The 14771-nt window shown below is 39.8% G+C and overlaps 1 protein-coding gene across 1 annotated transcript in view; it reads right to left on the bottom strand.

Moving 5' to 3' along the window:
• MUC2 (mucin 2, oligomeric mucus/gel-forming) overlaps nucleotides 1-2936 on the bottom strand; it is a 58715-nt gene extending 55779 nt beyond the window's left edge. Inside the window, exon 1 of the mRNA XM_065594052.1 lies at nucleotides 2789-2936. Within this exon, the coding sequence (XP_065450124.1) occupies nucleotides 2789-2858 (70 nt within the window). The 5' untranslated portion in view covers nucleotides 2859-2936. The remainder of the gene's footprint in view (nucleotides 1-2788) is intronic.
• Between the last annotated feature and the right edge of the window lie 11835 nt (nucleotides 2937-14771).

The raw sequence follows: 14771 nt of genomic DNA, 5'->3' as shown, positions 1-14771 counted from the left end.
ACAGCAAGGCAGCTAAGCAATGGTACTTAAATGATTCAGCTATGGCATACTACTAGGTTTACACAAGAAGATAATCTGCTATGTATACAGAACAAGCCATTTATAAATATATACTCAACAATTTGCCAAAACACCAAATCCCCAGTGTCTGCATAATAAACAGACGATATGTGCATCTCTCTGGCTGAGAGTCATGCATTTTTACATGCAGCTGGGGCCTGGATACCTCTTGGAGTTTTGACTGCATGTGTGATGGATGAGAGCACTTGCCTGTTGAAACTGAGAAGTAGAAATGGGCACAATTGGTTGCACATAGTTTATTCACTGAAAAAAAGCAGTTGCAGTAAGCCCAAAACTATTTCTGAATTTGAATAAAATTGCCAAGTAGGTTTGTCTCAAATAATTTAGGGGGGTTCTATTCACAAAGGGACTCAGGCTCCATTCACAGACGAAGAAATGGTGGCCGCTCCTTTATACCTTAGAACCCTTAGTGGTTAGGGCACTCCCCTGAGATGTAGGAAACCTGGGTTCAATCTCCCCCCTCTGCCTAATGTAGTGCAGGGACTTGAACTTGGGTATCCCACATTGCCAGAGTCTGCCATAACCAGACTATAGAGTCATTGTCATACACTCTCTCTCTGGCCCAATGACTAGTCAAGTATTTTATACAAAATGGAATAGCTTTAAAAGGAGAAACTGAGAGACACCCCTCCCAGAGTAGCTGATGGCCTAGTGGTTAGGGCACAGGCCAGGCAAGTGCCCTAACCACTGGGCTAAAGGAGGCTCCTCTTTGGCCTTTTTATGAACCTAACCCCTTAATTTCCCTTGCTTGTTATTGTTAAAATGTCCAAAAATGAAAACGAATGCTCTGTTCAACTTAAAAGAAATTTTGGTCGACTTTTTTGATTCACTGAATTTTTTCAGAATTTGACATTTTATTTGACCCAAAGCAATTTTGTTATTTATTTATTTTTCAGAACCGCGAGTGAACAAAATAAATCAGTTATTTTCCCAGCTCTACTAAGGAGCTTTAACACTCCTGTCATATGACACTCCCATACCATTAATGTAGGCTCAGGCCAGGATGGCAAGTGTATTAATGTATTCTAAATAATTTTGTCACTTTTCCAATTTTTTTTGCAAGATACTTTCTTTATATGAATTAATCCCTTATGTAATCCAAATTCCAAGTGTGAATTCATTATTTCCATTAGAAATAGTGACTTGGAGTACCATCAATATTCACAACAACTCAAGATAAGACAACAACTAAACTATGTCAGGAAGGTAAGAAGAAAGCAGTAGCAACCAAATGTTTGGAGGTCTCAAACTCATTCCACCACCATTTGTCCACAACAGTAACTGACACAAAATTAGCACAACTTACATTCTCAAAACTGGAATTGCAGGGATTGTTGTAGATTAGGTCTGAGGTTCATTGTCAGAGCTATGTGTGGTAAGGGAAGCAGCCAAGCAAGTATCAGCACCCCTCACACTCATAAACACTAAATTAACTCTCAATTTTTAAATTGAGTGAACAAAACCATAGGTCCCCTTGAACAATTCATATTTAAAGGCATCAAGACACACTGTATGTAATACACACAACAGAGCATCATATTTACAGCTCATGGGTCTACTTTGATGCTCATTTTCTCCAGAGATCTATATGTAACACTGACAGACCCTGGTTGACAGCGGGCGGGATCGAACCTAGGGCCTTTGGAGCTTAGTGCATGAGCCTCTACCACATGAGCTAAAAGCCAACTACCTGTTAGCTAAGGCTGTGGAGCAGACTCAATCTCTCTCTCTTTAAGTGGTCTCAGTGCCACTAGATGGGACACAACACCACACCCAGGAGGTGTGTGGGTTACATATAGATATTGTTTGCTTTGGGAGAAGTTCAGGGATCATGTAGATCTCCTAATTTCTCTTTCTACTCCATCCAAACAAATCCTTGTGTTGCAGCATCGCCCTCTTCATTTAAGGAAGGGTTTACATCCATCCTTCCAAAGCCCATCACTGCTGATTCTTGCATCCACTAGAGAGTGAGATTGGAAAGTGATCCGATGTGTTCCCTTCTTCCCAATTACTAACATCAGGTGCTCTCCTAGCCATAGTGTATTCAAGAAGGGACCAATCCCAGGATCCAACCCCCTGATCACCTGCACAGGAATGCATCACCCAGCTGTACCAAAATATTTGCTATTTTTCAATAATACATATTCATCCTAACACCTCAAGCTAATTAAATTGGAGACTCATTCTTTTAGAAAGGTAGAGTAAGAAATTATGGACTAGGATTGCTGAAGTAATAGGTTAAAAAATGATCTAGTCCAAGTGTTAACAATATATACATCTTTTGGACAAGAAAGCTATTTCTGAATACTGCTATTTCTGAATAGCCAAATGCAGAGTTTTCCTTATGACACTCGTCCCCTTTCCCTGTTGCTATTGCTCGGTACCTGCCAAACTCCTGCAAACCTTCATGCTAGGCAACTGTTACTTCATCACATACATCAAGCTAGAGACCAACATAATGGATTCAGCCAGCCACAGAGCTCAGAAAGAAAACTATAGAATCTTCCTCCAAAAGAAGCCGCATCTATTTCAGCTCATACATTTGGTCTCAGCATTTGAATGTTAAAAATGAAGGGAGGATATTTGATATCATAATATTCCCTTTAATTATTTCATCGCGTGTTTAGCTTTTTCTTAACTGCACTAGTTAAATCTTTCCACCCCTTTCCAGGGGGAAATTCCTCACCATCCCATTTCTAGTTCTTACCTTTCTTAATTTCGTTCGCACAGGAAAGAGCCAGCCACAGTGCAAAAACGCTGGCAATTCTTAGCCCCATGGTGGCTAAGCTGGCTGCACTGAGAACGTCTTCCGAACACCTCTCTTTATATAAGGCCTTTTGGTACAATTAATGCCATCACAGGGGAGGACATGTAAAGTGAGAAGGAGGAGTAGGAAGAACACAAAATGGGTGCAATGTTTACTGAGATAAGAAAGTAAACAGATAGTTTTTTTTCATAGCAAAATTAGGAATCCGGCATACAGGATGCAGTACAATATTGATTCAGTTATCATGCAATTGGAATTTTATTGTCTTTTTATATTTTTAGCTCATCTAAGCTTAACCCACAATAACCCTTGGCAACGGAGAGTAAACATTTTGGGGGCAGTCGAACAACAAGGGAATCCCTTAAATGAAGCTTAACCTGGGATATCCTCAAGTGTCTGCTTTGAAACCAAGAGTTTTTAATTTTGCATTATTGCTCAGAGGTATTTATGTACAGATTAAATAATGTTTGTAAAGCACCTTGAAGATGATATTGGCACTTGTGGGTAGGGCCCACCAAATTCACAGTCCATTTTGGTCAATTTTACGTTCATAGGATTTCAAAAATCGCACATTTCATGATTCCAGTTATTTAAACCTGAAATGTACGGTGTTGTAATTGTAGAGGTCCTGACCCAAAAAGGAGTTCTGTGGGGAGTTGCAAGGTTATTATACAAGGAGTTGTGGAACTGCTGCTACCCTTATTTCTGCACTACTACTGGTGGCGGCGCTGCCTTCAGAGCTGGGCAGCTGGAGAGCAGCGACTGCTGTCCGGGAGCCATGCTCTGAAGGCAGAGCCACCATCAGCAGCAGCACAGAAGGAAGGATGGCATGGAATGGTACGGTATTGTCACCCTTACTTCTGGGCTGCTGCCTGCAGAGCTCAGTCCTCAGTCAGTAACCGCCACTCTCCGGCTGCCCAGCTCTGAAGGCAGCAGCACAGAAGTAAGGATGGCATGGTATGGTGGTATTGCCACCCTTACTTCTGCACTGCTGCTGGTGGGGCGCTGCCTTCAGAGCTGGGTGCCAGGCCAACAGCCGCCGCTCTCTGGCCGCCCGGCTCTGAAGGCAGCACAGAAGTAAGGGTGGCAATACCAAGCCCCCTGCAGCTCCCTTTCTGGTCTGCTCCCCAATTTGAGATATGTTGGTCTCCCCCCCTGAAACCTGTATAATATAGGGTAAAAGCACACAAAAGACCAGATTTCACAGGGGGCAGGGCCGGCTCCAGCTTTTTTGCCACCCCAAGCGGCGGAGGGGAAAAAAATAACGACTGAGCTGCCGCCGAATTGCCACAGAAGAGGAAGAGAGGGAGTGAGGGACCCACTGCTGAATTGCCGCCGAAGACCCGGACGTGCCGCCCCAACAACAGACGGATTGCCGCCCTTTTCTATTGGCCGCCCCAGGCACCTGCTTCCTTCACTGGTGCCTGGAACTGGCCCTGACAAGGGGAGACCAGATTTCACAGTCCATGACGTGTTTTTCATGGCCTTGAATTTGGTAGGGCCCTACTTATGGGCTAAATGTTATTATTATATGTTATCTGTTGCAAAATTACAGTGCCATTAACTCTTGGGATTTCTGTTCTGGGACTCATACAGTGCTAGATCCTCAGATGGTATAAATCACTGAAATACACCTACTGAAGATCTAGCCCATAAAGTATATTGTATTGAAAAGTATTTAAAATCTCTGGGGGTGCTCTCATGCAACTTCAGGTACTCAATACCAAAGACAGGGTCCACAAAACATCTCTGCAGTGCTACAAAGTCCACCAAAAGTTTATGGAGGGTCTCATAAAGCAAACACCACTATTTTAGGCTTTAAGTAAAGAAGGAAGAAGTTGTAGTCCACACCCATCAGCATTAAACCTAGACAATGCAGGTTTTCACATAGAATGCCACCTGCACTATTTATTTTTGTCATAAATAAATTGTTTACGTGCTGCTTTACTGATAATCTGTCACTCCCTCTTATTCCCCTAGCCCCCAGGCTGGCTGTTTCAAAAGACTGCAGCCTGTAAAAGGCTATCATGCTGGCTGTGCTCAGTACAGTCACAGGAGAGAAAAAAGGGGGGATTCTTGTGTAAGTTACAAAAACTGAAGTTAGTTCATAGCATTGCTACGGAAATAACTGTTTTCTACATGCATTTTCTTCTCTCTCTCTCTCTCTCAACTGTTCCTCATCACAAAAAGTTTCCCTATAACCTTCCTTAACAGGGAAAAGACACCTTCTCATTTCAGTATGTCTTTAACACTACTGCTTCTCAGCACTCACAGGCTCCTCCTAGTCCATTCCCTTTATAGTCCCAAGCAAGAGTTTCTCCTTGCAGTTCCTCTACTTAAACCTCTAATCCTTTCAGCAGGTCATTCTTTGTCTCCTTCTAGTTGCTCCAATAGAACTTTTAAACCTTTCAAAACAGCCAGGGAAACCAGACTGTCTTTAAAAAAGTGTCTCAAAAGAGAAGGAATAAATACAAAAAAAAAAGGCAAGAGTGAGTTTTGGAATAGAATATTCAAGTAAAGAGGATATAGATCCTTAGAATAAGTGTTCCATTTCTAGTCTTTCCCCTGACTGGCATCAGATATAATAAATCTTCAAAAATGGCAATAGTGTCCTGTGTTTTGTCCTGGGTTCAAGAAACTTTCACTCAAGTGCACAGCAGAGACAAAATTAAATATGAACTCTCTAAGAAAAGGAACATTTGGGGCTCTTGGAGGACTTTAATAACTTTAAGAGAGACATGTTGTTTGGTTCCTCAGCAACCTAAGTATAACATACTTTATACCTAGTGCTTGGGCTTTACTGGTATGTACACTACTCACCACCAAAAAAAAGCATGCAGTGTTGTCACACCCTAATAGAAGGGAACCAAGAGTGATCAGGGATCTGTCCCCTGATGTCAAAGAGAAGGATCACACTGAAGAGAAAAATCACAACCAGTCTCTTCGCACCTTCTCTTTCCCAGCCACAACTCAGCTCACAATATATTATTGAAAATACTGAAGATACTATTAGGTGGTGGCAGAAGGATGTTTTGAGTTGTTTTTTAAATAAATCATTACATGTTCCATAATAGATCTTTAGTACTTCGAGAAACTTCAGTTTGGCTTTTGACTATATCATAGTAATGACATTACATTGTTCAGGTTTCAAATTTTAAATGATTTTAATTACTGTTAACAGGAGTGACAAGATTCCCAGTGATGGACATAAACTGAATATGCTGCCAGAGCATCTTAAGCTCCTTGCCAGAGTTTGATCCCGGTGGTGCTCAATCTGCACCTTTAGGCATTTGCCGTGATGATGATGATGGGTGGATGGATGGATGGATGAGTTTAGCAAATAATGAGTTCAATCAGAAATCTGTCATGTAAATACACCAACTCTCAGGCCTCACCCAACCCGCCCTCGGGGGATCTTACTACTATTTTTTTTAAAGTGAATTCAGTGCTGTACTGGTGAAAAGCTCCAATGACAGCATCAACATCAATGTACTTGGGACAATACCTGTGGGTTTCCAGGAGGATGATGCTGTGGAAATCAATTCTCCTTTGCCTCTGCCCATTAGCCAACCAGCATTCCCATACCTAAATCACATAGAAGCCTGAGCATACAGAGACCACATAGAGCGAATCCTTCAGGATGGGTCACTACATTGCCTGAAGACACTCTTCTCCCCCTCTCATATTTTGACCAAGATCTGGTTTTCCGCCAACTCATATTTTGACCCAGTAGATCTGGTTTTCCCGATCTTCTATCCTTTGTTTGTGAACTATTGGAAGGAAGGATATTATCGTGTGTGTTTGAGAGTGGAGAGGTGAGAAGGAGTTTGTACTTCTTTGAAGAAGCTATTTTGGTGATATGGTTCAGTATGGAGTTGGGGAAAATGCAAACAGAGTCTGCAAATGTAAGCACTTATTTTCAGGTTGGGTTTTACCTTCGATACTATTTTCAGTATCAAAGATGTTTGAGGTGGGGAAATGAGGAAGTATCCAGCAGAACCAGAAGGTGTTCTGCTTGTCTGTAATTCTAAGTTCTGAGATATTAATGTTTTCTTTCATCCTTCTACCTCTAACCCCATTGATACCTTATCACAAAAACACTAGCCAGTAGTGCTCCAGCTCAAGTCACAGATGGAAGTGTTACTCTCTATGCACATCCCTCAGTTTTGCAGTCATACATAGATGACTTTTGGATAACACTCCAGCAATCATGTCTACTCCCTGGCCATTAGAGTACACTTTGGTCCACACTCCTACTTCAGGAAATTCTCACTATAGCCATTCTTCTATTGAAAGATTATGATTCTTTCATATTTTTCTGGGGAGGCTTATTTTACAGCCTAACTTTTTGAATGTGGATAGCATTTCTATTTAGCTGTCACAATTTCACAGATTTAGGGTCAAAGATCGATATTGAGGTCATCAAATCATGCTCATCTGAGCAATGTACATAATTATTCAATGTCCTTGCAAGAGACCACAGAAACCTTGGATGGGATATAGATTGACATTCTGGAGACAAGCATTCCATTTTTCTCTTCCTAGCCCGGAACTTGTACTGGATTTACAGTATTTACAGTAAGCTTTTCATCTTTGCAGCCATTGTGTACATAACTAAATCCATAATTTACAGTGCTCACCACACAGAGTGAAGGGACAGACAACATCAAATACAAAACTATGCCTAGCTTGTATCTGAGCTGCTTCACACATTTTCCAGGACAACAATAGCTTATCATTAAACTTTCAATCATCAGAAAATACATCACAGATAAACACTGAACCAAAGCAGAACTTTAGTTTTTCTTGTTTTCATAAGCATTCTATAAAAGTAGTAGTGTGACTATTGGACAAAGCATTGGAGAACAAGCACTAGAAAACATACCATAGAGAAGAGTCCTGCCATGGTAAAGGAAAGGAGGAAAAAATCAGTTAACCTAATAAATATTTTCTACCCCTCATTTCTGTGATTCCATAGTTTAAATGCCTTAGGACCAGATCCTCAAAGATATTTAGGTTTCAGAGTAGCAGCCGTGTTAGTCTGTATCCGCAAAAAGAACAGGAGTACTTGTGGCACCTTAGAGACTAACAAATTTATTTGAGCATAAGCTTTCGTGGGCTACAGCCCACTTCTTCGGATGCATATGCAAAGATATTTAGGTGCCTAATCCCCACTGATTTCAATAGTAGCCTAAATGTCTTTGAGGACCTGAGCCCAAATGTATAAAAGTGTGTATATTCAAGATGTATTATATCCCACTGGAGTACCTACCCTCAGTTTCCTGGAATCACACAATTCTCCAGACATCGGGGTAATATTACAAACCTTATCTGCTGCAAGACATAGGTAGTATGGAAATGGATAGGAAAAAGGAGAGAAAAAATGAGATGTGACACTGATTGACACCAGCTGAGAATATGGCCCTAAAGGATTAGAGATAGCATTGCTAACATTTAATATCCAGGAACTGGCTAGTTTAATTCATAACCTTTATTTTTAATTTACATTTTTCATAACACAAAAATAAAAATAAATAAACCAACACGCTTCTCTAATTTTTCTTTTTTCCTATTTTTTATTAAATGTCAATTTTGCAGATTAATTTATTTACCTTATTAGAGGCCCAAAATAGCATCAATGCCCAGTTGCATTGAGTGCTGTACAGGCACATAGTAAAAACATTGTAAGCTTTTCAGAGAAAGGACTATCTACACTCACAATATAAAAGGGTGGGAAAACAGAATTATTATGAACCTAAATTACAGAGAAGGAACTCAGGCAGACAGAAAATAAGTGCCTACGTAAGGTACTTATGTGACCCCATTATTGTAAGATCTGAGCTGTGCAAAACCTTGAACGTAGGTTTCTCTATAGAATCTCTGTGAGGTAGGGAAGTATTATTATCCCCAATTTACAGATGAGGAGTTCCACAAGGCAAAAGCAGGCATTCGCTAGAGAAGAAAAGGAGCCATAAAGAGATCAAGCAAGAGAAAGCGGTGGAGGAAGGGCCCCTAATTAACAGCCATCCTGAAATTGACTTTCACCGTGAACGTGTTACTCCAGAGATATATAGACAGGCTGCATTTTACTGGGCAGTGCTGCACCACATGACTGATGAAATGTGCATGCTTTGAATGGGCATACCGCAAAGGCCATTGGAGTCAATGGAAAGGAAGACTCAATGAGCTTTGAATAAGGTCTTGTGTACTTGGTTTATCAAGCCTGCACATACACTTCTACAACTGCTGCTTTTCCTGCTAACTACTTACCACTTTTCACTGCTATTCTTTGCTTAGACTTGTTTATATTTTGGGTGGTTTGTATTTTATTCTTCTCCATTTTTGCCCCTTCTCTTCAGGCCATGCTGAAGATATAACACCCATTCCCCAGGAACCATACATAATACATCTTCTAGATTAATCTTTTGTCAATATTAAATTCATTCCAGGATATTCTGGTTAATAGTTTCTTATAATTTACTTTGTGCATCGCTTGTCACATAAGTAAACAATGTTCCACAAATGCACGTATGCAGTGCATGTCACCTAAGTATACAGTACTACACAAATAGACCTTGGCCTTTTAAAAATAACTTCAATACATCTGTAATAAGTGAGGGTGCACACGGTTGTATAAAACCCCTTCCCATACCTCAGTAAATAGCCTCTTGTATGTTTAAAAACCAGCTTATCTCTTGCTCATGTTTACTATATTCCACATGGTTGATGATCGCAAGTGGCTTTCGTATAAGGAACCTAGAAATTAAAGGGTCATTGTCAACTTGAAAATGACTTTTGTCTGAAAAATTTCTGCCTAAAATATTTACAGGTAATGCCTAAGATGACTAAAACTGAAAGAAATTAGCAAAAAACAAAACAAGCCCTGTATATAGTTAGTCTGTTCCTTTTGTGTATTTGACAAAATTTTGTAAGTTCTCAGTTTCATTGTTCCCCTTTACAGTTGTCAGTGAATTAGGGCCTGATCCAAAACCCATTGAAGTGAATGGGAGTCTTGTACACAGATTTCTACATGCTTTGGATAAGGTGTCCTGAGAGTTTGTTCCTTACTTGTAAAAATTAAAAATATAAAAATAAAAATATCAGTATATAGTACTGAAAATATGCTGTATCCGATTCTGGAATTTGTTGAAACTAGACAATTAAAAATCTATTCAATTTAGTATCCTCTTTACTACCTGTGTTTAAGAGGGAGATTGTCTGAAAAGACACATGCGTCCATTGATTTACACATCTGAATTTCCACAATATCCTGCATGGAAAAGAAGAACACTTTCCCATAAAGAATTATAAAATTAGCAGATAGTAACATTAGTTGTCTCATGGAAAATTTTCAGGTTACAAATAAATTTGTTATAGCATCTTCAAGAAATTTTTGTTTTTCTCATTCAATCTCTCCCTTTCCATGGTTGTCCAGCCTACGAGTCTTTAGTTCCTTTTGATAATCCTGTATCAGAATCTGGCCATTTAACCTCATTTTGTGTTGTCAACTCAATAATTTTTAATGGAAAAGATGGATATAGTGTAGAAGAAGCCCCTTTTTGTTGCCATCTGAACAGAAAGTTATGGGATTAATGAATATGTGCAGGGCCGGCGCTTCCATTTAGGCAACCTAGGCGGTCGCCTAGGGCAGCAGGATTTGGGGGGGGCGGCATTTTGCCGCCCTCGGCAGCAATTTGGCGGTGGGGGGTCCTTCCGCGCTCCGGGTCTTTGGCGGCAATTCGGCAACGGGTCCTTCACTTGCTCCGGGACCCACCGCTGAAGTGCCCCGAAGACCGGGAGCGCGGAAGGACTCCCTCCACCCCCGGCCGCAGAATTGCCGCCGAAGACAGGGAGCGCGGAAGGACCCCCCACCTAGAGCGACAAAAACCCTGGCGTCGCTCATGAATATGTGGCTTCAATATGTGGAGTCTGAATGGCTAAGTGAGAAGTCTTGATGTAGAAAATTAACTAAAGCCTTGATGCTGAAAGAAACTTCATGCAGGTGGTTTGTAGAAAATTATTTCCAAGCCTAAGCCTTGATCCTGAAAGGGATTCCATGCAGATGTACTCCCACTGAAGCCACTGAGATCTGAGCAGGAAAAAGAGTTCACCTGCATAAGGATCATGTATTTAAAATGCCCTGAATAGGGCTGCTTTCCTGAATTGAAGCCTCAAGTGTGGTCCTAGAGCCAGAGACAATCCATTTACTGCCAAGATAATATAATCAGATTTCACCTGAGCTTTTACACCGTATGTGTTAGAACTCAGCTATTCTGAATGAAGTCTTAGTTATAGAAACATCCCTTACAGAGTTCCTGAACATTACCATTCCACTGTAATTTTTCTAGGAAATTTATTATCAGCACATTTCCAGAAAAGGGTAACTAGTGCTTGAGTTAGGCAGAGAAAATTTATTATATGCAACTGCCTATTTGCTTTCAAATTTACCATTTTCTTATCTCTACCTGTCCAGCTGAAGCACTGAGGATAGCTATAATGGTATCATGATAGATTTGAATCTAGTTTTATTATTTAAATGTTTTTTTCTTTTTCCTCTTAATATAAATCCAAATATACCTATTAGGTGGAATCTGGCACTGAACAGACTTCCTATGTGATCTGGGACAAGTCACTTTGTCTCTCTGTGCCTCAGATCCCTATCTGTACTTTAGGGTTATAAAAGTTCTTTTCCTCACTTCTTTACATTGTGAATGTAGATATTCCTTTTCCTAAAAAGGAAACAATGTTTTTAGTATGTGTCTTTGGAGCACTGAAAGCAATGGGTTCTTTATATCATTATGGACCTATTATAATGTAAATAAATTAATGTGCAAAACACATTTAAGGAGAAGAAGAAAAAAATTAGGGAAGACTAGAAAGTTGTTTTTTAATTTTCCATTTAATTTTTTTTATCTTTATGCTATCAAAAGTTACATTAAAATTAGAGTAACAATGAGGAGTACTTGTGGCAGCTTAGAGACTAACAAATTTATTTGAGCATAAGCTTTCGCGGGCTAAAACCCACTTCATCAGATGCATGGAATGGAAAATACAGTAGGCAGATATATATACACAGTACATGAAAAGATGGGAGTTGCCTGACAAAGTGGGGGGGTCAGTGCTAACAAGACAATTCAATTAAAGTGGAAATAGGCTATTCTCAACAGTAGAATACCAAGGGAAGAAAAATCACTTTTGTAGTGGTAATGAGGGTGGCCCATTTCAAACAGTTGACAAGAAGGTGTGCGTAACAGTAGGGGGAAATTAGTATGGGGAAATTAGTTTTTGTAATGACTTATCCACTCCCAGTCTTTATTCAGGCCTGAAACCATTAAAATTTGAGGTTATGAATTAAACTAGCAAATGCCTGAAAATTAATTGTTAGCGGTGATATCCTTAAGCCTTTAGGGCCAGATTTTCAGCTGCTATATATTAATGTAGCTCCTCATCTTCTCTCTCTCTTATTCATTTCCATGTTGTCTACATCTTGCAGCTGATAGGGTATGTAATATTACTCCAGTATCTGGAGAATTCTGTGATTCCAGGAAACTGAGGGCAAGTTCTTCAGTAGGATATATTGCATTTTGATAGACATACCATTATACATGTTGTAATTAAAACCATAGAACTGACAGATGGAAAAGACTTATTAGAGTATTTAATCCATTCCTGTCTTCCCCTGTCAGGACCAGATGCTTTTCTATAGTATGATTTCTAATACTTGTTCTCCAATGTTTTATCAAATATGCATACGATTATTTTCATAGAAAGCTTATTAAAACAAGAAAAGCTACAGTTATGTTTTGGTTCAATGTTTATCTGTGATTATTCTGATGATTGAAGGATTAATGATAAGCCAATACTGTCCTGGAAAATGTGTGTGGCAGCTGGAAGACTCAGATACAAGATAGGCATAATTCTGTCTTTGACGTCTTTCTCCCCACCCTGTTTTGCGAGTACTGTAAATTATATATCCGGTTCTGTACACAATGGCTGAAAAGATAAAGAACCTACTCTACGTATTGTAAATCCAGATAGAGCTGTTCAGGGGTAGGAAGAGAAAAATGGAATGCTCTTCTCCAAAATGTGAATGCATAACATAATCAAGGTTTCCATGATCTCTCGCAAGGAGTTTGTGTAATTCTTTTGATAGCTGAGATATGCAGGATTGATACCCTAAATATTGTTGCTCTGCATCAGTTAAATAGAAATGTTATCCATATGCAAGAAGAAAGAGTCATAAATTCTCCACAGAAGAATGGCTAGAGCGAGAATTTACTGAAGTAGGAGTGTGATTACTTCTGCCTCAAACTCAGTTGTATGTGCTAAAAGCTCATGTTGGACCAGGGTCTTCAATTTATTTGAGGAAACAAAACTTTCCCAGACAGAATCAATACCTCTCACAGAGTGGTTCCTCAGGGTGTGAATAGAGCTCTTAATATGCAATGCTGGAACTATTCACCTGTGATTGCTCAGCCCAAACCTGTGTTTCAGAGTAGATATGCAAACTAAGTAGTGGTAGAACTGGACAGGAGTGGAGAGAACAGGCAGAAAGAAGTAAGGTGCATATAATAATTTTCCTCTGCTTAACACAAGCATTAGTTATCCTTGCTGACAATATACTGATAAATACATTGGCAGAAAAATTGCAGGGGAAAGGTATTTTTTCATAAATCTGTAAGGGCTGTCAGTATAACTAAGACTTCATCCAGTATAGCTGAGTACAGCTGTGTTGTATAAAAGCTTGTTGATTACAATATTTTGGCAGCAAATTAGCTTTCCTTGGATTTAGCCCCATTGAGACCCCAGTTCTGGAAAACATCCCTTTTTGGGACACCTCTGAAATAGGTGCTTAATTTTAAGCACATGCTTAAGTGCTGCCCGAATAGGGAAGCACTTAAGCACATATTTTTTTATAGATTCATAAATCATAAAGTCACAAGGGACCATTGTGATAATCTAGGCTGATCTCCTGAATAACATACATAAACCACAGGATTATCCTGTTTGAACTAAAGTATATAATTTTAGAAAAACGTCCACTCTTGATTTAAAAATTTCCAATGATAGAGAATATACCACAACCCTGGGTAAATTATTCCAGTGGTTAATTGCCCTCACTGTGCCTTATTTCTAATCTGAATTTGTCTAGCTTCCACTTCCAGCCTTTGGATGTTGTTATACCTTTGTCAGCTAGATTGAAGAGCTCTGTTATCAAATTTTTGTTCCCCATATAGGTATTTATAGACTGTCAACAAGTCACCCCTTATTCTTCTCTTTGATAAAATAAATAGATTAATCTTAATCCTTCCACTAAAAGGCACGGTTTCCAATCCTTTAATCATTCTCTGAACTCTCTCCAATTTTCAATATTCTTCTTGAATTTGAACTTTGGACACTAGAACTGGACACAGTATTCTGGTAGTGGTCAGAGCACTGCTGAATACACAGCCAGATACAACCTTCCTACTTCTGGTCAATATTCCCCTTGTTTATAAATCACAGGCTCATACTAGCCATTTTGACCACACTGTCACACTGGGAGTTCAGGTTCAGCTGACTATCAACTGTGAACTGCAAGTTTAGCAGAGTGGCTGCTTCCCAGAGAAGAGACCCCATTCTTTGTTCCTAGATGTTCATACTTAAATTTAAGCACCGTCTTTATGTGCTAAATTATTTAAATTTGTTCCTGAATCAGGGTCCTGACTTCTTGACTTGCCCAGCTCTTGAAGAAAGCACTTATCACGACTCCATGTTTCCTACTCCCTGGGCTTGGGTAACTGCTGCCATTACCAACCTTCAGACTTGGAAATTTTCTCTTGTGTCACCCCTCACTCTGCTGCCTTATTCCCAAAACCCTGTACCCAGGGATGTTTCTGATAAATGCATTAGGTGTTCTTCAAAGGCTTGCAGGAAAATCCAA

The sequence above is a fragment of the Chrysemys picta genome, chromosome 4 (genome assembly GCF_011386835.1).
Source record: "Chrysemys picta bellii isolate R12L10 chromosome 4, ASM1138683v2, whole genome shotgun sequence".
Classification (NCBI taxonomy): Eukaryota; Metazoa; Chordata; order Testudines; family Emydidae; genus Chrysemys; species Chrysemys picta.
The sequence above is the reverse complement of the archived record's forward strand: the minus strand, read 5'-3'. Positions and strand labels throughout refer to the sequence as shown.